This window comes from Gymnogyps californianus, chromosome 13 (genome assembly GCF_018139145.2).
Source record: "Gymnogyps californianus isolate 813 chromosome 13, ASM1813914v2, whole genome shotgun sequence".
NCBI classification, from domain to species: Eukaryota; Metazoa; Chordata; class Aves; order Accipitriformes; family Cathartidae; genus Gymnogyps; species Gymnogyps californianus.
The window spans coordinates 10,837,372-10,861,222 of NC_059483.1; the positions used below are offsets into that span (position 1 = coordinate 10,837,372).

The 23,851-nt window shown below is 43.2% G+C and overlaps 4 protein-coding genes across 16 annotated transcripts in view; all 4 read right to left on the reverse strand.

Moving 5' to 3' along the window:
• Positions 1 to 7,297, reverse strand: part of PXK (PX domain containing serine/threonine kinase like) — a 37,819-nt gene extending 30,522 nt beyond the window's left edge. For all 13 annotated transcript variants that reach the window (XM_050904967.1, XM_050904966.1, XM_050904971.1 and 10 more), the window contains exon 1: positions 7,196 to 7,297. In XM_050904967.1, the coding sequence (XP_050760924.1) occupies positions 7,196 to 7,297 (102 nt within the window). The remainder of the gene's footprint in view (positions 1 to 7,195) is intronic.
• Positions 7,298 to 8,673: 1,376 nt separating this feature from the next.
• Positions 8,674 to 9,899, reverse strand: HTD2 (hydroxyacyl-thioester dehydratase type 2). The gene has a single exon (XM_050904689.1). It carries the CDS (start codon positions 9,897 to 9,899, stop codon positions 9,393 to 9,395), a length of 507 nt encoding a protein of 168 aa, XP_050760646.1. The 3' UTR covers positions 8,674 to 9,392.
• Positions 9,900 to 9,911: 12 nt separating this feature from the next.
• On the reverse strand, positions 9,912 to 12,461 carry RPP14 (ribonuclease P/MRP subunit p14). The gene is made up of 5 exons (XM_050904690.1): positions 12,376 to 12,461; positions 12,154 to 12,238; positions 11,319 to 11,395; positions 10,638 to 10,716; positions 9,912 to 9,975 (listed from the first exon to the last, which is right to left on the reverse strand). Exons 1-5 carry the CDS (start codon positions 12,459 to 12,461, stop codon positions 9,919 to 9,921), a joined length of 384 nt encoding a protein of 127 aa, XP_050760647.1. The 3' UTR covers positions 9,912 to 9,918.
• A 2,181-nt stretch (positions 12,462 to 14,642) lies between these two features.
• Positions 14,643 to 23,851, reverse strand: part of PRKAR2A (protein kinase cAMP-dependent type II regulatory subunit alpha) — a 68,540-nt gene continuing 59,331 nt past the window's right edge. The window contains exons 8-11 of the mRNA XM_050904527.1: positions 22,768 to 22,842; positions 19,618 to 19,683; positions 18,797 to 18,935; positions 14,643 to 18,247 (exon numbers count right to left, since the gene is read on the reverse strand). Coding sequence (XP_050760484.1) covers positions 18,114 to 18,247; positions 18,797 to 18,935; positions 19,618 to 19,683; positions 22,768 to 22,842 — 414 coding nt within the window. The 3' untranslated portion in view covers positions 14,643 to 18,113. The remainder of the gene's footprint in view (positions 18,248 to 18,796; positions 18,936 to 19,617; positions 19,684 to 22,767; positions 22,843 to 23,851) is intronic.

Here is a 23,851-nt window from a genome sequence, read left to right on the forward strand (position 1 = left end):
ACCTTGTCAATACAACTAATGAAAAAGCCTAAATGGTCTTCTGGTTGTTTTTCCTGAAGTTGATAACAAGATTGAAAGTAAAAGAATAGCTACAGTAGAAAAGCCATGATAAGGAATACAATCCCATTCCCAATATCTGCCATGGCTACACATAATCAGCAGACCACAGTATGCTGGGTTTTAGTGAGAAGCTGATACTTCCTATTGCCTGCGCACAGCAACAAGCTTGTCTCGGGATTATAATTAGCACCGCTGATACATGCTTCCCATAGGACCAAAGAAGAGCTTTCAACTCTGCAAGGAAAAAGCCTAAATGCACAAAAGCCTTTATTACTCTGCCAAATTCTGTTTTATTCAGGAAAAAAAAATCTGAATTATGACGATTTGCTTCTGAGACAGCCTGATTTGATAGTGGGACTGAGACCGTGCCCATAGGAAATAAATGAAAGCGTAAGGAAAACAGATAGGCACACTAAGAATCATTTCTGTTTAGCTGCATCATCTAACACAGGAAAATATGATGGAAAAGGCTTCAGAAAGGGCTAGTAATTACCAGAGTTCACTCCTGCCAACAATTTTAGGGATCAACAACCAGGCTCAGTGAGGTCTCTGTTAGCTACACTCATGCAGAAATTCCCATGGCATCTTTCACTCCTACATGAATGGCTCAAAATCTTTCCTATGACTCAGTTTACCAAACAACTTCAAAGGAGCCCTAACAGCTGCTAGTTGGCAAAGAAAGGTCTCAGCTTGCAGAAGAGAGACAACCTCCCACTACTGATTTTGCCCATGGGCGGCAAGCTAACTGGCAGCAACTACACAGGAGCCACCAACAAGACAGGCCATAAAACCATTCCCCAAAACAACCTCCCTGAGTCCCTCCAGACTCCCACACAGGTAAGGTTTGTACATCCGCTGCTCTTCCTACCGATACTGCCAAGCCAGATCCTGCCACAACCTTGATATTCCAGCAGCAATTCAATATACATTTTTAAAGATGCCAAGCAAAGCGGTTTTACCTATGGTATCATTTCCTGGCTGCTCCAATCAGTCAAGAAAGCGGAAACCAGTGCTGGGAGGAAGAGGTCAGGAGTAGGGAAAGCTGTATGACCCCAGTTGCACACTGTCATTTCCTAAAATCTTCTTCCTACCACTACAGAGTGCTGGATAGAGTTTCTGAAAAAGAGTATTTTCCAAACATCCACGTGGATCAGTGACAACCACGCTGCATTTCTCCAGTCCTTTGCCAATAACAGTTTCACAATCACTGCCTGGGATTAACATGATCCTGAATTTACCCATTTTCATGCAGAGCCAACATTTAGGTGGTTTTTTTCCCCCCCAAATTCACCAAGATTAGTCCCTGGTATTCCAGCACTTGTTAAAACATCAGCAGCTCAGAGCTGCTCAGATAATTTTGTTAACATTCCTAGGTGAAAGTTACACAGCAAAGCATGTCCAAATGTTTAACAATTGCTGTTTATCATCTTTCCTAGTTTTTTAAACAGAAAGCAAACAGGAAAGAAAGGCTTTTGCAGAGACAAAATAGGAAAGAACAAGTGTGAATTTAGAGATTAATACTATAAAATGTAGAGAGTCTCGCCAATATTGGGTAATATGTTCTGTTTTCCCAAGAAAATAGTCGCTAAATTTCTGGCTCAGGATAGTCAGTCTATTTTTCCACAGATTTCTGCTGTACTTCTGTTTAATCCAACAGGCTTGAAAAGCCAACCATTATAAAGATCCAGGTCACCTTCAGGTCACATCAACTAAAAGTTTGAAAGGGCTTTATTTTATAAGCAGTAAAGAGAGGAAAGCCTAATTAAGCATGAATATAATCCCTGCTTAAGTGGGCTGGATTGGAACAATTTCTAGTAAGAAGCTCTTTTAAATGTTTATTTAGAAAATCTCCCATGTGAAAAGTAGCAACAAAATCAGGAAAGCTGCTCAGACTCAGGGACCTCTTCGCTACAGGGCATCGTATTTATTTGCTATTGCACAACCTGCCATTAAGCCCATCTGAGGTACGAGTAGCAACAGTGGTGTTTACCTGCATTTTAAACAACGCATGTGTTTGTCTGGGGACATTATACAGTTCCACACACACTGTATCGCTGGTGTAGTAATGAGTAAGCCATGCAACAAGTGAAAGCTATGAAGTAGGACAACTGCAGAAAAAAAACCAGGACACACATTTACATGTAATGAAACTTACTGAACAAGAAAAGCTCTGGAGAGAGACAAGAGAACAGCTTTTCAGCACCCTGCATCACCATGGCCTTCACCAGAAAAGCAAAATACTCAGTATTTTTCAGGAAATACCCAGTAGCCAATAAAAATATTCTAATTACACTTCAAGATCTCTAAGGCAATGGATTTACTAAGGTATGATACGGCAACTAATATTTTGACTGCAATCTTTGCAGGAGCCACAAACGCAATACTAATTTAGTAAGTTCACCAGTGGAAACCATAAGGTTGGGATATCTAAAATTAGGTGTGATGAAACAGCTATCTTTTTTGAGCTCAAGCTGGGGGGCGTAGGTGGGAGGTGGTCAAGCTTACTTACTAAGTCCAGTGGAGAAACTGCATTTCAAAACCTCAAACAAGTGAACTCTAATAGTTCCCTGTCTAAAGCCATCTCTAAAACTAACTTCATGATTTTTTTTTCCCCAAAGGGAGGGCAACCTTGCAGAGATTGAATTCCGTATAAAGCAGATGTGCAAAGTCCTTTGCAAGCTTTTAAAATAAATCTTACAGTTCTAGAAACATATGGCTCCTTTTTTGTATCACAGAACAATATAGGAAAAACATAAATGCTTTTTCAACATTTTTCTAATCTAAAAGCTATGAGTGTCAACATTCATCATTGCTTAAGGAAAATGAAAAACTCTGAAAGTATGTTACGAGAGGGATTTATTTCAGCTGTTGATTTCCAAATGCCTTTAAGACAACAATAGACTGTAGCAAAATTGTCTGTTTCACTACTTCAGTTTCAACATGAAATGCATGAAAAAGGAAAATCACTTCAGAAAAGAATTAAGGAACATTCAGAAGTATATGTGTAACTTGCTAGTAAAGTACTGTAAAGTGCTCTAGAACTTGTATGTACAGACATGCAGTTCTTATTAAGGAATATGTCTAGATTATTGTGGAAGAAAATAGCATCCTATTTTAAGGCTTAGAAAGAAAGCCACTTTTAAATAGTGAATATACAGATGAAATATTGCAATATGAAGCAAGTTCAATAGCCAAAATTTATTAAAGCTTTAGTGCTGAAAATGCCTCTGTTGTCAGAACACAACATTTGGCATTAAGATGAGACATTTGCAAGTGGCTTAATACATTGGATGTAATTCCACTCCTACTGAATTCAAGGAACGCAATGGCAACAAAACAACTTCATTTTCTGCAAAACAGTTGGTACAGATACCTACCAAGAGCATTGAACCATGCCTATGAAAAGGTGCCCAACACACTCCTGGAAGTTACACAGTTACTCTCTCTTCTTAAGGAGTGCTAGTGATTGAAGCATACAGCAGGAGACAAAATGAAGCTGACAGGGTTTGCTCATGTAATTTCAAATCTATTAAGTGAGGTACCATTGGAATGCACCTGCAATATAAATTTATTTGGCTTTCAAAATGAAAAGCACTCCATAAGCACTGCACTATAGAACTATTTGTATATAAGTGCACACTCCAACAAAACTCAGACTGCTTGTAACACACTTAACTGGGGAAACAACTTTTGTAAAAAAGAAAAGGCATCATTTTCATCTTCAATTATCATTGGAAATAAATATGCTGAAAGAAAACCTCAGCTGATAATTTCTTTATTGCAACACAAAAGCATGGAAATTATGTACCAGCTGAGATATGCTAACTCAAGTAAGAACTTTTGAGCTCTTCTGACTTGAAAGAAACATGAAGAGCTTGTGAGCATATCAGAAAATTTTGCAATTGATTTCCTAACAATCTAAAAACCACATTTGCTAGGGGGTTGACATGCTCTTACTAATAAAAAGTGCAAAATCTCAAAAGTACATTTTAAATACTACCTTTGTCCTTTCTTAGGTTTCTGGAGAATTCAGGAAGTACATAGTAGTTTCAGGTTTTGTTTTCAGTTTTGTTTTTTTAGTTTCACCTTCATCCCCAGGAAACAGAAACTCAGCCTCTGCCAAGTACAGCCCTTGATTCAGTGCTGTTAAGTTTACACTTACCTAGTCTGTTGTATTAAATTTAAATTAACAGAAGCTGTTTAGAACAATAGACAACCAAACTATTCATTTGACACAAGCTTAGGTCTTCTGTGTGGTATTTCACCATGTCTACAGAGCTTTTCCAGAAATTCTTCACCTTTTCCTTAGCTGGTTATTCAGAAGACTGGCTATTGTCAACACCCATAGAAGGTTTACAGTATTACTAGTTCAGTTGCCACGTTGAAGTTGCATCTAACCTGGGCCTAAATCATCTTCATATGAGTACTTTTATAAGCAATGATCTACAGGAAAAAAATTATAAACGCAAATTTAAAGCAATTCTTGCAATACTAAGCAGCATTATAAAATCTTAATACATACTGCTGACAAAAGAATAGAAGATTTATTCATGGATGCCTTTGTATTTCAGCTTTAGAACAAGTCTAGCATGTGAAGACCTAGTTCTCCAAACATTGTTTGGGATGAAGAATTGTATAGGTCTACATCTTTTGAAGATATAACCTTGAGGTGGGATGAGGAACAAACCCAAAAAGCATTCAGTTAATGACAACTTACTTCCTTACATCTATAATATAACAAAGCAAAATACAGTCTTAACGTCCCACAAAAGCACTTCAACCCTTACTTCTTAAAGGGGCTTCATTTACACACCTCTTTGAACACAAGGATCTATTTGTGTGGCTTATTTAAACCAGGAAAGTTCAAATCGGGGACAGCATCACCCACCAATAAACAAATTATTCAGATAGCAGGGACATAAGATGAAGTGCCCAAAATGACAAAATAGTCGACTTATATCAAATAAGAAACCAAGTCTCTGTTATGGCTTCCTGTATTTTGTTATCCCACACTGCCTCTATATAAACCATCTGTGCTACACACACTTCAAGCCATCTTTCAACTATCAACAGGGCTTCTGCAGTAAAACAAACAATTACTAATAGATGTATCTTAGAGACAGATTTTAAATCAAAAGGCACAGTGCTCCAGCATTCTGTTATTAACAAAAGATCAGAATAAACCAGTAGAGAATTTTTTCTGAACATCCGTTAGTAACAGAATACAGAAATGAAAGACAGAGGGGGGGGAGCAACATTTGCTATCACACTCACCCAGACAAGGCAACACACACACAGAGTCTGGATTGAGAAACTACTTCCAAGTGCTCGTTCTAAATGAATTTTGTGACTTTTTTTTTTCCTAACCAGAATCATGCAAACCAAAGGAAAGAACACAAAAAGCTATTGTCATTTGCACTAGCAAAGAAGTGTAATAAGGCCTGATGGAAACAAGTGAACAATTAAACTGTAATCTGGACTGCTAACTGGGGAGTATTAGAAGTTATACAGCTTCTCACAGGACTTGGCACATGCACCCCTCAGCTACTGAAACAGGTAAAAAGTATCAGGCTTGCCAGAAAATGAACCTCATCAGTTTTATTTTTAAGAGGAGTTGCAACAATTGAGAGCCATAGCCTGCTAGATTCGCAAGATCTTGTGGACAATTTCTCATATGTAATTTCCATTCAGAGGAAGACTGGAACATTAGATAATGCGAGTTCCTCACACAAAAAATGCTTCTTAAGTGCAGATTACTTATAGGAAGAGTATTTAACAAGACAGTGTACAGATTAGTTGTATATCCTGTGGTGAACCTACAATTATTGTCATTCAGGTTAAGAGTATTCACCAGATGCAAGGAACCAGGAAGAGAGATCAACAACGCAGGAATCAGAGCTATGTAAGGGGCAGAAGGAACACCCTCTCTCCGTTTAAAACACGCTTCCTGCTAGCATACCTGCTGCTGAAGTACCTCTGGCCTCCTTTTTAGCCCAGCATCCCCGCTCTCAGCTAAAGCAGGAATCAGAAGTGACAGCCAGTTCTCTCTCTGATTCACAGTACTGCTTGGTCATACCATAAGTAAACCTAGTTTTTAAAGTGGAAAATAACTGCAAACAGGAGATTATGAAATTTGGACTATTACTGCATGCTGAAAGACAGTACAGTTCTTATGGAGGCGGTGTGCATATGTACTAGACATCCTAGAAGAATTAATCTGTGACATAAAAGTCACGGCAGGGCTCGTTCTGCTGAGTGTCATCACTCCCCACAACAAACAAAGTGGGGCTGTACCCTGTTACGTCTCTGCAGCTTTACAGCCTTCACTACAGTCACACAGTAGGACCTGGAGGCAAATGTAGCCTGTTCAAATGTAACTTCATCACAGCTACCGACATGAGGCAGCCAGAACCCATCTCTGCTCCATACGCTGTAAGAGACCCCAAGAAAAACAGAAATTACAACAACTTAGTCAGTCAGAAGGCACAAGGCCTCCCTCAGAGCGGACCCGAGTCCGAGACAACCCGAAGCCCGCACGCTGACTGCACCCCGCAAACCCCAGGCGGTACCATCACCGGGAGCTGTGGCAGGCTGCAGAAGTAAAACCCGCTTAGCAGAAAGGAGGAGAAGGAGCCGAACAACTCCCGGCTCGCCACAGGAGACCAGGCAACGGCGGCACCGCCACATCCCCATCGGAGGGGCTCCCCAGGCTGCCCGGGAGCTGAAGCCCGCGCTCCTGGGGTCTCGGCCCCGCTGCCTCCCCCACCGCTTCACCCTCACCCCCCCCCAGCACCACACCAGCTGCCCCAGGCCCCCGCACTGCCCCAGCCCACCCCCCCAACTGCCCCGGGCCCTGCCCCAGCGCCCTCCCCGCCTCCCGCTGCCCTCGGCCTCGCTCCTGCCGGGCTGAGCCGCAGGCCCCCGCCCAGCCCCGCTCCCCCCCGCACCGCCCGTGCCCCGGCCCGGCCCCGCGTACCCCGGACACCGCCCCGGGCACCCCCCAACCCGTGCCCGCCATTACCCGGCTCCCTCCCGTTACCTCACCTCGCTCCCCCTACCTCCCCCCCCCCCCCCGCCACCGGCCGCTCCCGCCGCCCCCCGCGGCCCGGCCTGCCCGCCGGCCGGCGCCGCTCACCGTGTGGGAGTGCAGGCTCTGGCTCGCCTCGATCTGCGCTGTCAGCGGCACCGTGTCGTCCAGCAGCACCTTGCCGGCCGGCGGCTTCTCCATGAAGGCCATACCGGGGCGGGGAGCGGGAGCCCGGCGCCGCCAACCTGCTTCCCGGGGCAGCTCCCGGCGCGGCCGCCGCTGTCAACACGGCAGCGCCGCGACGCCGCCGCCGGGCCTTAGCGCCGCCGACCGACCGCCTTCCGCCGCCGACCGCCAGGGGGCGCCGCGCCGCGCCCGCCGCCCGCACGCGCGGCCGCTCGGGGCAGGCCCGGCCTCGCGCGGCGGCTCCCGCCCCCGGGAGGGAGCGAGCGGGCGGGCGGGCGGGCAGCGGCGGCGGGGTCCGGTGCGGTCCGTCCCCCGGGGATTAATAACGGGGGAAGGAGCTGGGGGGGGGGGGGCCGGCAGAGCGCATGTGACTGCCCGATGCTCTGCACCGGGCGAGTCGCCCCGCTGCCCAAGTCTTCCGTGCCCGGTGCTCCGTGCCGCTCGGGTGGCACGAATGGCTGCGGTAGCTTCAGCGCGGGCTGCGGGAAGGGGATTAGCTCCGAAACACTGCTGGTCCTCGCAGAGAGAGGGAGAAACTTAAAAGGGCTGGCGCACTTGCTGTTCTTTACCTTTGGGGGGGGGGGGGGGTGTAGTTAAAAGATCATTAAAAAATCAAATAGCATCCAGTATCTTCTACTCAATTTGTAGATTTTAGTTGTTGGTTGTTTTTTTTAAACACAGATTTAAAGTTGTTGTTACATTGAGTTCCACAACCTAACTTTCATTGTAGCAGTGTAGAAAACTATTTCAATACTACTTAGCACTTGGGAACCTACTGCCTGTTGAACACTTGTCTGCATTTCCTTTTGTCTTTTTACACTGTGTACAGGAATTAATCTCACTTAAGATGCTGTAAGAAAGACTGCAGAGCTTGAGCTTGTCATACGCTTCAAACAGGTATCGTAAATAGCCTCGTCTCTCTGTCTTGCAGCTCCACATCGACAGGAAAACGGGCTGTGTGCTGTGGTTAAGCAGCTAAATCTCAGGCTGGAACAGCAATCTTTCCAAACTGCTCCTTCTGCAGTTACCCAGGTCAGATACAGATTTAATTATTGCCCGAACCCCTCACCTGCCGTCTCATCCTCGCATTTGATTCATTTTGTTAGTAGGCATTAACATGACGACTTCCCATCTAGAGAGGCAAGGAACAAGGGAAGGAGCGCGCCTGCTCTGAGAAACAGCGTTTTGTACGGCAAAAGCCAGCACCCAAAATCAAAACCCAAGGCAGAAGAGAAAAGGAAACGGGAAGTGAAGCAGCTCCCACAGACAAGAGATAAGGAAACCTCTCGCTAAGTACTGGTTCCATGTTGCGAACAGGCCAAACCCTGTGCTCTGAAAACAGAGGGCATAGTGAAGTCAAACATCTTAAATGTTACCCCCCCCCCCCCAATGCAGTTTGACTTAACACCTGGGGTTTGTTGTTAGAGTGCAGTTGCATTTAAGAACAAGACATCACACCCAGACAGTGTAACTGTTTTACCAGTAGCTTTCGTCACAGTTTGAGGACAAACTCTCTTTTCGTAGCAAACAATTTCTGAGGTTATTTGCAGTCAAGAAAAGTTACAAATGCATTTCTGCTGCAGAGGAGATGGAGGGATAACATGTTTTGCCAGAAAAATAATGAGCCACCAACTGAAGACAGCCTGTACTTTTACTCCTGATAGTCCCCATCATTCCTGAAAAAAGTTTCTTAGTGTATTATAATCTTATGTCAGTACTAAAATAATTTAACCCGGATGATTTACTAATGAATTTACCAAAAGCCTACTTTACCAACAACCAAGGTACCTTCAGTGGGCAAAGGGGAATACATATTCACACAGTCAAGTAAGCAGAGAGAAGCCACATAGTTAGTACTCAACAAAATTGCCCCTGCTTGTCTTTTGCCACAGTAAGTGCCTAGTTCCGTTGGTTTCATCTTGGCAGTACGCAGGCAAAAATGAAAAGCTCTAAGTTTAATGCAGTTCTAGCAAGATTAAGTTTGTGCACTGTCTTTGAAACATTTTGAAGGTTTTTTGTTGCAAATTTACTGGATTAAGTGATGTCGCATAAAAAGACAGAGTCAAAATCAAGCGTACGTTTCTGGCCTTTATAGTAAAGTAGCACAGGATCAACAGCTCTAACTGTCTGACACCATGACTTTCACCATCCCTTCCATAACAGTCTTTTCCCTTTCTTTGACTTTACATGATACTGCAATGTGTGCAATAGAACCCTTCAGTCGTTTAACTTCTGCTGCAGCTATGACTTCTTCACCAGTATACAAAGGAGCTGGAAATCGGATCTCCTGAGAAAGAAATACACATCCTTTACCAGGCATTTTAGTACCCAGAACTGCAGAAATAAGTCCATTGATCAAAACTCCATGTACAATAGTTCTCCCAAACCTAGATTTCTTTGCAAAATCTTCATTTAAATGCAAAGGATTTGTGTCACCTGTTAAATCAGAAAAAGTAACAACATCATTCTGTGTAAAAGCTTTGGTAAGTTCGGCTTTGTCTCCAACTTTTATGTGTAAACTCTGACGTATGGGATGTCCAAGCAGTGAGTTGATAACTGTTAGCTTTGTCGAAGCTCTTTGTTGGAAATTCCCTCCAGAAATTCCACGTCTGATGGGCTGCAACATCTCAAACCAACAACTGCATTCACTCCAAGACTAGTTCTCTACTGTTGCCAGATAACGCAAGAAGAAATGGAGATGTCTAGTTTGGGGGAAGAAAAAAAACCAAACAAACAACAAAGCAAGAAACAAACTAAAGCATTTAAAAAAAAAAAATCACCATTGAATGCACTCAAAGCTGAAAATACTTATATTTCCCTTTTACATAAAAAGATTAAACACTTAGAGCTATGCCCGAGCGGAATTTTGTTCAGCCATGGCTGCAGAGACAAAGAATTCTTGGAACTCATTTTATTAAGCAGCATCCTCTGGAAAAAAAATAAGCTCTGGAAGTGCATGTTCATGCATGCATTTTTAAATTAGGTCAGTTGACAGCAACTATTAGAAAGGGAAGAAACGGAGTAGGGGAAATAAAAGATTGGACCAAGAGGTGGGCCAAGAACAAAACTTTCCAGAAATTATTTTCTCGCAGATGTATTAATGAGATCAGGACTTCTCATTGGAATGAAACCATAAAGTAATGACATAGCCACTACCGTCACATTTTACAAGATTCATTATAAGATGTGAATTGCTTAAACGCAGGCCTACACACCTGCATGGAAAAGCATTTCACTCCCAAACCAAGACGTTTTGGCATCTAGGCCATCTTTATGTGAAGAGGCAGCGTGCTCAGCTAGCCAGGCAACTTTAGGGCAAGAACTGACATTTGGGGGAAGCCATCCAGCCCCCGCAGGGCTTTACCTGCAGCACTCGAAAGGCACACCTCCTGTTCTGGTAGAAGCCCAGCAATGTTAGAGCACTCCACAGCTTGACGAGGCCACTAAGTAAAAAGAAAACGAAATATATTAATAAAATTTGGTTTTCTCAGTTTTCCTGCAACATAAACAAATAAAAAACATGTTACATAAAGAGTAACAAAACCTTAACTGAGTTTAACAGCAGGTAATTTCACCAATGAGTTCTAGTAGCAACACTAAGCCCTGAAGGGTTATTGCAATGACTGCAGTCTCTTGCCCTTGACACACGGAGATACGTACTGTAACCTTTTCAAGTTCACTGTACCGGCCCTGTTCTTGTTCTCTCTGTGCATTTAAGCTCCTTCTTCCCCTAAATCCCCTGCAGTTGTCTTCACCATTTAAATACGGTAACCATTCTCATCTTTACTACAGAAAGAGATTTAAAGCCACATATTTCGATGGTGCTTAGTTCCTGTCAGACCAGTCTGTTTTAAAGCAGGAATAATGTACTGATGCATGTAGGTTACCAAATCTTAGTGATTTTTTATTTATTTTCTGCATGCTCTATGCAGATGTCTGCAAGTTAGGCTTAATTCTTCAAAGACCATTCTTAGCTTAAGAGTTCTGTTTTCTTACGAAAAATGTTTTCATGGCAGTATCTAAGCGCGTACCTACCGTGCCTTACCTGCTAATAACTCGTAATATGGCAGACAGAGTTTTTTCCTCATATGTTAAGACATCAACAGGCAAAGCTGCTCCAACCTATGAAAAAATATGTTATTTAATAAGTACCATCCTATGCTCTTATAGTGGTTTATAAGCAAGTGAATTCACTGCCAGTACATGACATCATTAAAGGTGTTCTAGTTGTGCTCAAATCTCACATGAGTGTTTCAGCTACACCACCACTAGATTTTATACAGGAGACTTCCTCTCAGAGCTCTTTAGATAGAAGCCACTTTTAGTTCCACATTACAGCTAGAGAAACAGGGACCCAGCAGGGATGTGACCTGCTTAAAGTCACCCAGTAATACCGGCAACAGAGCAAGAGCAGTAGCGTGGACTTCCCCATCCAAGAAGCTGTTCCCTTCCCATAGTTCTCCTTTTAAAACCTCACTACAGTGAAAGCATCAATACCCGAAAGTCTAAAAGCCAGACATGCTGGACCTACTTGACTATAGACGCTAAGACAAAACGTACAACCCCTGCTTCATAAGGAGCAAGTTAAAACATGGGCTGGAGAGCAGCTAACAGGTTAACGGAGAGGCAAACCGAAGACATTTATCCTGCCTCCGCACGCCCAAGACTCCAGCCTGCCTCTTCAGCCCGCCGTCAGCTCGACCCCCCTCCCCTCCCGCTCAGACACTGCTCTGCCGCCAGACGGGCTGCCTTCGGGGACAGAGCCGACACAACACCGACCGCGGAAGCCAGGGGCACGCCGGCCGCTCCCGCAAGGTTCTCCTGGGCCCAGCCCCACGCCACCAGCCGAGGGAAAGAGCCCGGCCCCGGTCCCGGCCCACCTCTCCGTGCAGCTCCCTCAGCGCCGACACCACCAGCTGCTTGAACTGCGCGACGCTGGGCCGGGCCCCGCCGTCCGGCAGCTCCCTGCGGGGAAGCAGAGCAGAGGGCAGGCTGGCGGGGCTCCCCGGCGGCGGGGGGCGGCCGCGGGGCGGGGGGGGGGGGGGGCGGTGTGTGTCACACCGCACACTCGCACACGCACACACTCGCACACGCACACTCACAGGCGGACGCGCAGGTAGTGGTGCTCCGCGGCGCTCCGCAGCACCCGCCGCTCGAAGGTGGCGGCCGGCGGCTCGGCTCGCGCCATCCGCCCTCCTAGGCCGCGCACCGCCGCGCGCGCCCCCGCCGAGCCAATAGCGGCGCGGAGCCGCCCGGCCCCTTCTACGGCGGCCCCGCGGGGTCAGCCCTCGCGCGCCCCGCCTCGGCGTCGCCACGGCGACCGGCCCGACCTCCTCGGCCGCTGCCCCCGTGTCCAGCAGCCGCCGCCGAACGCCCCGAGGCCTCTCCGTTACGCCGTGGCGGCTGCTGGGGAAAGGCCGCCGCTCGCCACTGCTTCAGCCGGGGCCGAGGGACGGCCTGGGGGAAGCCGCCGGCCCCGGGCACAGCTGCCCGGGCTCCGTGACTGCTCTCCGCCGGGCAGGCTGGAAGCGCTGAAGCTCCGTGCAGGGGAAACGGCCAGCTCCCCGTTACGGCGGCGAGGAGAGCAGCCGCCGCTGCCCCGCGGTCACGGGCGGCAGCAGGTGTCGGTGAGCAGGGCTGCGGGTCAGGGCTCGACCTCGCAGTGCTGCGCCCTCCCTGCGGGCCGGGGCCGGGGCCAGGCCTGCGCCCAGAGCCCCTAAACCCGCCGCGTGGGAAAGCCGAGCTTAGCCTTTTCAGATTGAGGAAGGCAACAGGCTGTCCTTGGGTCTGAAATTAATCTCTCGGAAGCTGTGGGAACAGATGGTGTTTCCGAGCACTACGTGCTAGCTTTTAGCTTCAGAAAGACAAATATTGAGCACTCCACAATAAACATGCTGTTGGAGAGGGGCTAGCAGAGATGCTCCTTTGCTTCCACTTAAACAAGTTATGTTGGTCCCAATACAGTTCCTGGCCGAGTACGTTGTCTGGCACCATACCAGGTTACAAACATTCAGGGCATTGTGTTATCCTAGCCTTCTGTAAAATGTAACATTTTCTAGATACTTACCATGTTCCTGCCCTCTGGCCCCCTCAGGTGTCAACATCTTCCGTGAGTCAAAGTGCCCAAAGCTCAAGTACTGTATTCCAGCAGAGGCTTTCTCATGTTTAGCACCACAAGCCACCTGAACTACTCTCCCAGACTACTTCAAAAACTTTACATAAAATACTAGATGTTTAGAAAGAAAACTTCAGCAAAAGCAAATATTGAGTATTTGAACAGGCAATTTCACATGTACCAAAGTAATTTTCTTTTCAAATTGTTAGTTAGGTTAAAAAAAAAAAAAAAGGCAGCTTGCCACATAAAATTCAGTAGCTGTAAGTGTAGGCCAGCAAGAGACCTTCAGGAATATTGTGTTTCTCCTAGGAACCAAGAACCAGTTAGCACAGTGCTCGAACAATAAATCAGTGCTACGATAATTTGGCAGACACATCAGAGCAGCCAGTTTTATTGGGAGCAATAATATCTACAGAAACTGGTATTATTTTTAAGATATTAGTAAAATTTTATCACCAAACAGCAAAACTTGGTGGTCGGGTAATGTATAAATCTCTTTTGGTTATTGCAATAGGGCAAGTGCTGTTCTTCGTAAGGCTCTGATAACGCAAGCAACAGTAACTCAGGCACTCCAAGTAAATCTAGTTAGCTGCTGTGAAGTCCGCTCCCGATGTAAGCGCTGGGGGGTTGTGTCAGCTGTAGTAGGTCAATAAAGAGCACACACAGGATTGTACAGGAAGGCTGGACACAGCATGTCATTTTTTTTATTAACCAAAAGTGAAGCTGAACCCCAGAATGGTTTAACTTGTTAAAACCATATGTTTATATGGCAGATATTTTTCTTTCATGTTGAACACTGTAGTGAAAGAACCAAACTTCGCAGCTGTTCAACCTTTGAGAATCAAGTACTAAATGTAAAATGAACTAAAATAAGGGTCCCTCAATGAATCAATTAAAAAAAACATTTAACTCAAAAAGAACAGACCAATTTTAAGAACTGTCTTACTAAATTCTCCCAAGTGAAAGACCTTTAAAAGCACTTGGAGCCTTGAGGTAGCAACTTTATGCAGAATTTAATCCCCCTCCTGCCCCACAGAGCAGAGGAAAATTAGTAGCGCATTATTAGCTCCAGCCAGCTAAGCGGAGTTGAGTGTTCTCCTGTGAGGTTAGTGACTTTCTTTTGCATCTTGAAATAGCAGTGTAGTGCTGCAGACCGTCAGGAGGAAATCCACAAGGAAGGCCTCTTGAAATAAAATGTATGGTTTGAAAAAAAAGTGAAAATAATCAGCAATAACCATAGCAACAAAAATGATATGGAGTGAGAAAAAAAACACCAAAGTGTTTGTATTTTGGCAAGACTAGTTTACAAATACATGTCAAGAACAAGAGTCTGCTTTCAGCCAATGGAAAAGAAAGAATGGAAGTGACATTCAAAGGGGTTTCGGTTTTTTGCCCTCTGTGCAAAATTGCACTGTTTTTAAAATTTTGTTTTAAAGTTTTAAGCTTTGCACTTTTGTTTCTAAAAAGAGAGCACTTTTGCCCTTTTTTGTTCTTTTACATTGTGAAACCTGTGCTGTGACATTAAACAGAAATACCATATGCCAGGATATTTGACCACTGAAAGCTCCTCTCATTGACTTCACAACAATCACAAGCAGGGAACCACGAACAAGAGACTTCTTCCCCCCTCTAAGTCTCAAAGACGCTATCCTCTTTGCCCACTTTGCTGCTGAGTTCTTTTATTAAAAACTAGATCTCTCTCTACTGCCAATTTCAGAGACTCCACAGCAGATTTACTGAACACTGAGCAGTAACAACAAAAAACCTGGGCTCGTTCTCCACGACAAGTGTGATGAATACTCATAGTGAAAAGGAATGAGCTGAGATACAGTGATGCGGGCAGATCGTTACAAACAGGCGCCTCGCTTCACTCCCTGGTCTTGGTATCGCCGCTCACACGCTTTCCGCCTTTGCTCATTGCTGGTGCTCTATCCAGATACCTGGCAACGTTGAGTATCTTACTACAAGCTTCTCTCACTATCTTCATGCTCCAAAATTGTACAGAACAGGTTGGTTAAACCAGACCAAACTAATCAGGCACATTGCAAATTACAGCTTTTAAATGGATGAGCCTTCTTACAGGCTCATTCTCTTTCAGCTCAAGGTCTGGCTGCCTCTCTACACCACAGAATGATGTCACACGGATCCTGGATGCAGGATGGCATTGCCCAGTATGCCTTTGCTTCAGGGAGTCTAGAGAAAGGTAAAACTTCCAAATCTTGTTCTTGCTCACATGGGATCCCAATCTTTTGATTTTACGTTCCCATCCTTTCCTTTGACTTCCAGAAGCCATCAAATCCTCCCTTCCAGGCAGAATTACCTTAAGAACGTAACAGCAGCCTTGCCTGTTTTTTTGGTTAAGCTTCAGGACAATTGCCAATGTTTGCATATGCTGAGGTATACAATCCTGTCCTGCAAGAGAACCAAAGGCTGTAAGAACCAGAATCCATCTGTAAGGCAGCCCAACCTGCCAGGCTCCTCTGGATAAAGGAGAGGATATTCTGCCTGGGAGCAACAAAGGCCAGCTGATGATTATTCACAGCAAGTTTCTCTTTAGTTCACATGACAGTTTAGGCAGCACAGAAACTCATACTGGTTTGGAGACCAGTTTATGTCTGGTTCGCAGGACAGTCACGAGCTGCCTTCAGAAAGACTGTTGTCTTGGAGCCCAAAGTATCTTAAAGTCTTATCTGTTATCAATGCAAGGACCTGATGAGTGGGGTTTTTTTCATCATTTTTTCTTGTTTTTTTGTTTCTTGGGGTTTTTTTCTTGTTGTTTGTTTTTTAATTCTGTAATCAAAAGAATGATTTTGTCTTTGGTGTGAAACCTTGGAAGCATGAATGAGAAGTACTTGCTACTGCTTTGGCTGTAATTTACAACAAAAAACCAGCCCAGTAAAGCAAGGGAAATTCACTGTTCTAAAATACATGCAGTTAGAACAGCCACTAGACATCACAACCAGGACTTTAATAATACGGAAACACCTAGTTCAGTGGTGTCCATTACAAATCATTTGCATTATATAAAAATATGACTCCAATTACAGTAACTGGACAACAGCCATTCAAACTTATCAAGTTTGCGTCTTACTCATATTGCAGGAACTGGGAGGAGCTCATCCATTTAGGGAAAAAAATTGTCCAGAAATCAACTTAAGAGTTGCAGCTAAGCATCTCGTGCCTTAGAGAAATGTCCACTGTGATAACTAGAAGCAGGAATTCAACATTAGCACCCTTCTATTCTTGCTCATGTGGCCATGAATAAAAAGAGCAGGTTCTGTTATACTAGCATCCACAATTAAAATTTTATAACCCCATAAAACACCAGTAAGTTTTGCATGAGCTGCAGAAGAATGCAAATTCAAAGGGTCACTAGATTCATTACCTACAAATTCAATGTCTTAATATAAATATTCTGTTTGTACACCATAAAAATGTCCTTCTTATGGTCTGATTCTTATTTAGATAATACTCTGATAAAATCTCAGCAGTATGCCAATTAAGGTCATTAAAGCTATAGAAATAGAATCTACCTAATAAATGCTGCAAATTTAACAGGTATTTTAGATAAACATCATTAGCTTAGTTATCACCTAAACCAAAAAGACTCCTCAAACACACCAACTGCGTAGTTAGCAAAGACATTTGCTTTACAAAGTCAAATGTTGCCAACTTTTGAAAAGTTTAGCGAATCAACATGGTATTTGGAAGCATCCAAATGTCTAAAGAAGTTAGAATACTGTGAAATGTTAGGACTGAGGGGAGCTCCTGTAAACAAGTACAGAAGTAGTCTTCGTTTAAATTACAAAACATTCACCTCCTTAAAAAGCTTTAAAACTGACCCAGTCAACAACAGCGCCCTGGGAAATCTAGCAGTATAAAGGATCTCTGTAAGCAAGAGAAGGTCATATATTGTGATCTCACCACAATAAAATGTACTCGGTGTCAGCAACAAGGAGCAAATTTGGGGAGATGACAATTATGACACCTCCAGGCCATTTGATCTGAACCACTGCACTTTTTTGGGCAGCATAGAGTAAAACAATTTTCTTTGCTGCTCAGAAAACACTTAAAATATAGTAATGCTTCATTTTCTGCATTTTGTTGCTAAGCAGACTCTCCCATGTCCCCAGCTCGGTTTACTTGGTTTAAAGAGCTATAGTACCTGCCGCTTTCAGCAGGGTGGAAGAAAACTTCAGTGCCACCTTATTAATTGGCTCCATTGATATTTTCACTTCAAACCCAGATGCTACAATTAAAAGCAAATTTGACATTGTGTAAGGAAAGCATCAGATGAAGGTAATAAGCCCGTAAAAGGCTTGTATTCCGCAGGTTGCCTCTGCAGAACAGGCAACCTCCCACTACAGAATCTGACCTGAAAATTTATCCCAACGGTAACACCAGAAGGAAGGAGGCTTCTATATCTTGCACACTTTGGGTTTCATATCAGGCACTTGAACTGTTGGACAGATGCCATTCTGAACCAAGTAAGTGAACATAGGGTTAGAATCATCTTTAATCTAGGTCTAATAATGAAGTATCAGCAGCAAAGTGGAGGCAGGGAGTGAGCAATCCATCTGTGCTGAGACTTGTTTATGGTTTCTAAAATGCCCAAGAAAACAGCAGCAGTAACTGTTCCATAGTGTCCGTTTTCCTTGTGAGTTGTGTTGCTGATAGGAGGCTTTTCTGTGTCTTGAACTAAGAAGGCATTGAGGTACCCTGTGCCTAATTCCCTGGATCCAACAGGTCCATGCTAGAGCCAAACATTGCCACCAGCTGCTCCTCATAATGTGTTATATTCCTCTTCATAATGTCCATGCAGGGTCCAAGCAACCTCTCAAATGCTTGCACATCCATGACTGCAAAGGAAGAGAAGTGAAAACAAGATCATTTGTCAAAAAGGACACCAGACACCAATCTATTTTTTGAACTCAGAACACAGACCTCCAGTTCAACCCATTCGGGTTTGAGGCTTCAATAGCAGCCACAGAAACAGAAATCATATTTCTGATTTCCCTCTGTACTGTTATTTGGAGAAACAAGATTAATGAAATACACACCTGACCTCAAGGATAAATACAGAAGCCAAACACACACCACACTGGCATTAAAAGATCACCTGAAAGCTGTGTGTGACAAACAAGCTGTAGACAAGAAGCTGATGCTACTTACCCCTTCAAAGAGTACAGGCCACACAAGCAGAAAAAACAGAATCTGCTGGAAGGAAGCAGTGGTGCTTCTCAAACTTCAACGTGGAGATCCACTCCAGCCCATGCTCCTAGCTTCTCGTGTCTGACCGCCAGTTACCAAAAGGCTGCTAGGTTTTGAATAGCTGCTCACTCAGGCATGGTCCACAAAACAAGCAAAGACTAGAAAAGGGTGACTAGAAACACAGAACATCTGCTTACCTAAACATTTGACCTCCCCAACAGCATAGGCAGAGGCTGCTCTGGGTTTGTTGGTAACGAGTGCAAGCTCTCCGAAATACTGCCCTCTGTGACACCGGGCAATCTCCACTTCTTGGTTAGCTTCTTTACTCGTCATAGTCTGTTAAACAGTACATTTTAATTATTTGCATAATTAAAAGTATGAGGCTGCAGTTAATCCCAGATATCTTACAGATGTGCAACAGCTCATTGGTTTAGGCCTTTTAAATTAGCAATTCCCAAGTCACACTCTGTACTGGTAAAACACCTTAACAGCATGTTCAATTAGAAGTTTGGTAAGAAAAGTGTATGTCAGCCCACAAGTTTTGAGACTGGCAGATATTTACTGTTACAGCTTTGGGAACTGCTCTTACATTAACCTAATGCAGGTTTTATCACGCACAACGTGTTGTTCCCTAAGGCTGCTTCAGACTGTACAGAGATCCGTTCAAATGCCAACATCTAGTATGTCACTAGAGATAATAGACCCCAGGTTTTGTAAGTTGCAGTTTTCTGTAATCCTAGAAGAAAAGCTTCATCTCCACCCTTAAGGCCAAGCAGAGTATATCAGGTCAGTTTGCAGAGGAGCAGATACAAGCAAAAGACTTTCCAACTTCAGTAAAGTGGCTTCTGGCCACTTCAGAACAGGTATGGGGATTTACAACCTACATCACATGAGTGGCAATGATAAATATCATAAAATAATATCTTAAAATAACTCAGGGTAGGCTTTTTCACACCACTTGTATTAATCAATCAAATCAGGGATTGACCTCAAGCCTAATCACCCAATTTGAACTCACCTTGCTTTTAATCAAGATTTTTACTTCACCAGATTCTACAATGTAAAAACAATCTGCTTTATCGCCCTGTGAAGAGGAAAAGGTAAAACAAATTATTTTTTAGCTTACTGTAAAAGTACGTATAAATGGTATTAAAGCATTCACTCTGAACTAGGCCTTGTGCAGAAATCTGCTAGAATTGACAAACATTCAAACTCTTAACATTAAAAGGTGACTGGTTAGGTAATATATCAGAGGAACCCACAGGGGAAAGAACTATTAGTACACATCATTCAGTGAGAGGGCAGGTGGAAAGGAAAAAGCAAAAGGACATTGATGATATGTAGCAAAATCACTGAAGTGCAAATCTTGTGATCCTCACGGAAGTATCCAATAGGGAGTGAAACTAAGCAGGGCCTAGAATTTCCAGAAGCAAGTTTTAATAAAACACCAATTTAGTGACCACATTTCTAGATGTCAGTAGGAAGAAGGATCCATTAAACTAAGTATGAGCTCAGTCAATCCAGGGTAAAATAGTGGGAGATCAGCAGAACCCAGAATAGCTGTATTGGAGGAGCATGAGCACAGAAAGTAAGAGGAGGATAGTTTACAGAAAACCAAGTTCACAATGCAAGCCAGCTACATGAGGAATGATGCAACGGCTGTGTAAAGACAGTGAGAACGGTAAGGAATAAAGCACTCTATAGCATCATGCCATTAAAGGAAAATAAGTCACAAAGGGCAAGTGGGAGAAAATAAAAATTGATAGCCATTTTATATCGAGTTCTAGAAAGATATCACAAGGTGTTGTTGAATAACTGAGCATGAAAAAATTTTGGTTTAGTCAAATTCAGCTGTTTCTATGAAAAAGTCACTGTGAGGGTGACCAAGCATTGACACAGGTTGCCCAGAGAGGTTCCGAAGTCTCCATCCTTTGGGATATTCAAAAGCCGTCTGGACATGGTACTGGGCAGCCGGCTCTAGGTGGCCCTGCTTGAGCAGGGGGGTTGGACAAGACGATCTCCAGAGGTCCCTTCCAACCTGAACCATTCTGTGATTCTGTGAGAGTTTCTAGAACCTTTTTCACATCTATCTAAACCGCATCAGGTTGCAGACCTTCAACAGATTGTAGTTTACATCTGCTCTGGAGAGCTTCGCCAGGACTTAATATTTTGAAAGTTTTAGCTGTGACAGAGAGGACTTTCCCTCTCTATACCAACCCTTGTGGGCTTGGTATAGGACTGGAAGTCAGAGCGCAGAGCTGGCACACGCCTCCTGCTATGAATCAGAAGCAAAGGGACTAAAGGCTTCAGGGAGACAGACGCTGGATAAGGAACTGATAAGGGAATGGGAGCAGCTCAGCAAAAAAAAAAACTGTGAAAATGTGAGGAGAGAGATAAATCTGACATTAAGTCAAGTGGGCAAGGAGACTATCAATGTGATGGGAAGGACGGAGAGAGATGATTACAACTTGAGTATGAAACATGGGCTGGGAGAAGATGATGCAAGATTTAAACATGGAGTTAACGAAGAAATCAGGCTCTTAGCTAAGCTTCCTGGGGATGGTCATAAACCATCCAGCACAAAGCTTTTCATTCACTGTTGCCATCTATCACAACATGAACTAATACACTCCGCACACTTCTGAAAGAGTAAGTACTGAAAGAGTACTTATTTCTTTAAAAGAATGAAAACAAACCGAGTGGGAGACATCCTCGTAACACCGGCACTAACAATTTTAAAGTGCTTTAAAGCATACTGCCCTTAACTGAAGGGTCAAATTCCAGAAAGATCATTAAAATGTAAAATTATCCACAAGAGAAAAGGGGTTCATGGTATTGATGCAACTGCTGTAATGTAAGAGCTATCACATCTTTTCCAAGCATAAAATTTCATCATCTTTAGCAGTGTATTACCATTACCCAGACCTATCCAGACTATTAATCCTCCTTTTAAGGGTAATTACATCCTTGTCCTTAATTCAGTTATTACAAAAGATTAAAACCAACTGCGTAATTGGATCACTGATTGCATGGGTTCCCAGTTTTGAGACTTGATTTATAAGCTTTGATTTTGCCATGAGTTCAGTTTTCTCAGGGTCTTAAAGCAACAAGATTTTCAACTTACAAAATTGAGGGTATTTTTGGAGAGAAGTAATTTGGCAGTATTTGGTTATCAGCAAACTAAGGTTTCCTGCATTCAGTTATCTGACATTCAAGGTAATTAAGATTAATTATTCAAGACATTATCAAAGAGTCACATTCTGTTTATAAAATAAGACAACGGTTGTGATCAAAAGCCTGCAATTTCAGGTAAGCCAAGGACTTTCTTGCATTAACTTCTACTTGAACTAGAGCACTTTTGCAACAAACAAATCAGCCCTGAGCTAAACTTGATGCAAAATGCCAGTGTTTCATCAGTAACAGTGTTCCAAAAAGTTATTTGTGTCACACCCAAAAAAATCCCACAGCTTTAGCTTGAGTTTGTCCAGCTTCATGTTCCACCACTCTGGCCTTGATCTATTACAGCAGACAAAACATACAGCAACAACCAAAGGCTGTCAATTGAAGCTAGACTACTCCACCATTGAAATACTCCTTTTAAGAGCATCAGGAAAAGCAGTGGTTTTAATTAACCCTGATAGTTTCTTAGAATAGTTAACTGAGTTGGGTCCCACTAGTGAAATATTCACAATTACTTCATTTACTTTCATCCAAATCATACTCTATTGAATTGTTTGGTTTTGTTATTTAGTCAGACCTAGGAATTAGAGACGCCTTTACTACATGCTTGTGACTCCTTGTTTAATCTGGTCATAGGTGCCGATGAAAACTCTAGCTGGGGGCTTTCATGGAAAATTGCATAGACAGATATTTGATTTCAGCTTCTTAAGGCATACTCCTCTCGAAACCTTGCAAAGACCATTTATAAAAAACAAACAGATGAGAGAAGAAAAACCCAGAAGCTAAAGTAATAGAATAAATTTGTAGCAAAAGATGTACTGCCTGTTCCCCCAACATTCAAGAAGTGGTTAAATAAATTGGAAGTATTAAAAGAATAAGTGCAAAGTTGGTCCAAGTAACAGGATTCTGTAAGTCAATTCCAAACAGGAAAAAAGAAGCCGAGAAAGGAGAAAGGAGAATGATAAAGAGAAATTTAGACTTCCAGTACCTGAGAAATGATACGTTCCCCATTTTGATACACTTTCTCCCCTATAACATCCACTATCTTCATTCGCTCTGATGCCTGGAACAAAGAGGAAAATTAAACATAATCATCTATTATAGTATATCTCTGGTAAACTTTGTAGCCCTGAAAGGAAGAGGCATTCCCTAGACACACAAACATGCGGTATCTGGGTACTGAAAAATACAGCCCCTACAATGACGCTGTTGTACTGCACCACAGCTTTCAAGACTACCATAATCAACAGGGAAAGAAAATTGTCTAGTGTCCCATTTGTGTGCTTTTCTTACCCCCAAAGTTAATAAATAACTGATTTGGCTGGTTTAAAGAAAGAAAAAAAAAAATCACTTCCTCTAAGATTCAGCTGAAATTTGAAGAACACACTCAGAGAAATGTCATAAACTTCGTAAGATCAAACTTCAATGAGAAACACCAGCAACACATTTTCAAAACATTTTAATCAGCATATACTTGAATAAGTGGGGGTTTTTTGTGTCCCAGAACTCATTCCTAGAGTGGAGAGAGGAAGGGGATATGAAAAGGATACCGGCTCTAAATTGTAAGCAGGCACTGCAACAGGATGCCCAGCAGCAAGGGCAAGAGGTACTAATCTGACATGCAATGAAGTATGCCTGAGTCTTCATAAACAGGAAGGGAGAAAGAACAGTTAAATTAATCTCCAATGTTTCCCACTGCCCATCTAGAACACCAGAAAACAATTTATTGCTTCAGAACAGTGTAAAAAACATATTAAGGGAGAAAATCCTACAGTTAAAATTAATAACTCAACAGATGATTCAGTTGTAATCCATTCATTCCACAAATGCACCTTTATCTAGCCCATGTCTGAGAAACTTAATTCTGATCCACGCATGATTCAACTGCAGTGTGTCATGCAAAAAGCCATCCAGTGCTAATGAGCTATTTTTCTATATCTTTAAATATTTATGAGTCATTTTTGTGCTCAAAAAAAGTCACATTGATGGAACTAGTTTAAGCCAGGCACTAAGGGAGAAGGTGGTGTGCAATTTACCCCTTCCACAGCTACCAACGTACGTCCAAAATAATA

Bases quoted from the DNA above. Each gene is read 5' to 3' on its own strand.
- HTD2 (XM_050904689.1), bottom strand. From the start codon at position 9,899: ATGTTGCAGCCCATCAGACGTGGAATTTCTGGAGGGAATTTCCAACAA.
- RPP14 (XM_050904690.1), bottom strand. From the start codon at position 12,461: ATGGCGCGAGCCGAGCCGCCGGCCGCCACCTTCGAGCGGCGGGTGCTG. The intron at 12,239-12,375 runs GTGAGTGTGCGT...GCTTCCCCGCAG, and splicing joins CACTACCTGCGCGTCCGCCT to GGAGCTGCCGGACGGCGGGG. The intron at 10,717-11,318 runs GTAAGGCACGGT...CTTTTTACTTAG, and splicing joins ATATTACGAGTTATTAGCAG to TGGCCTCGTCAAGCTGTGGA.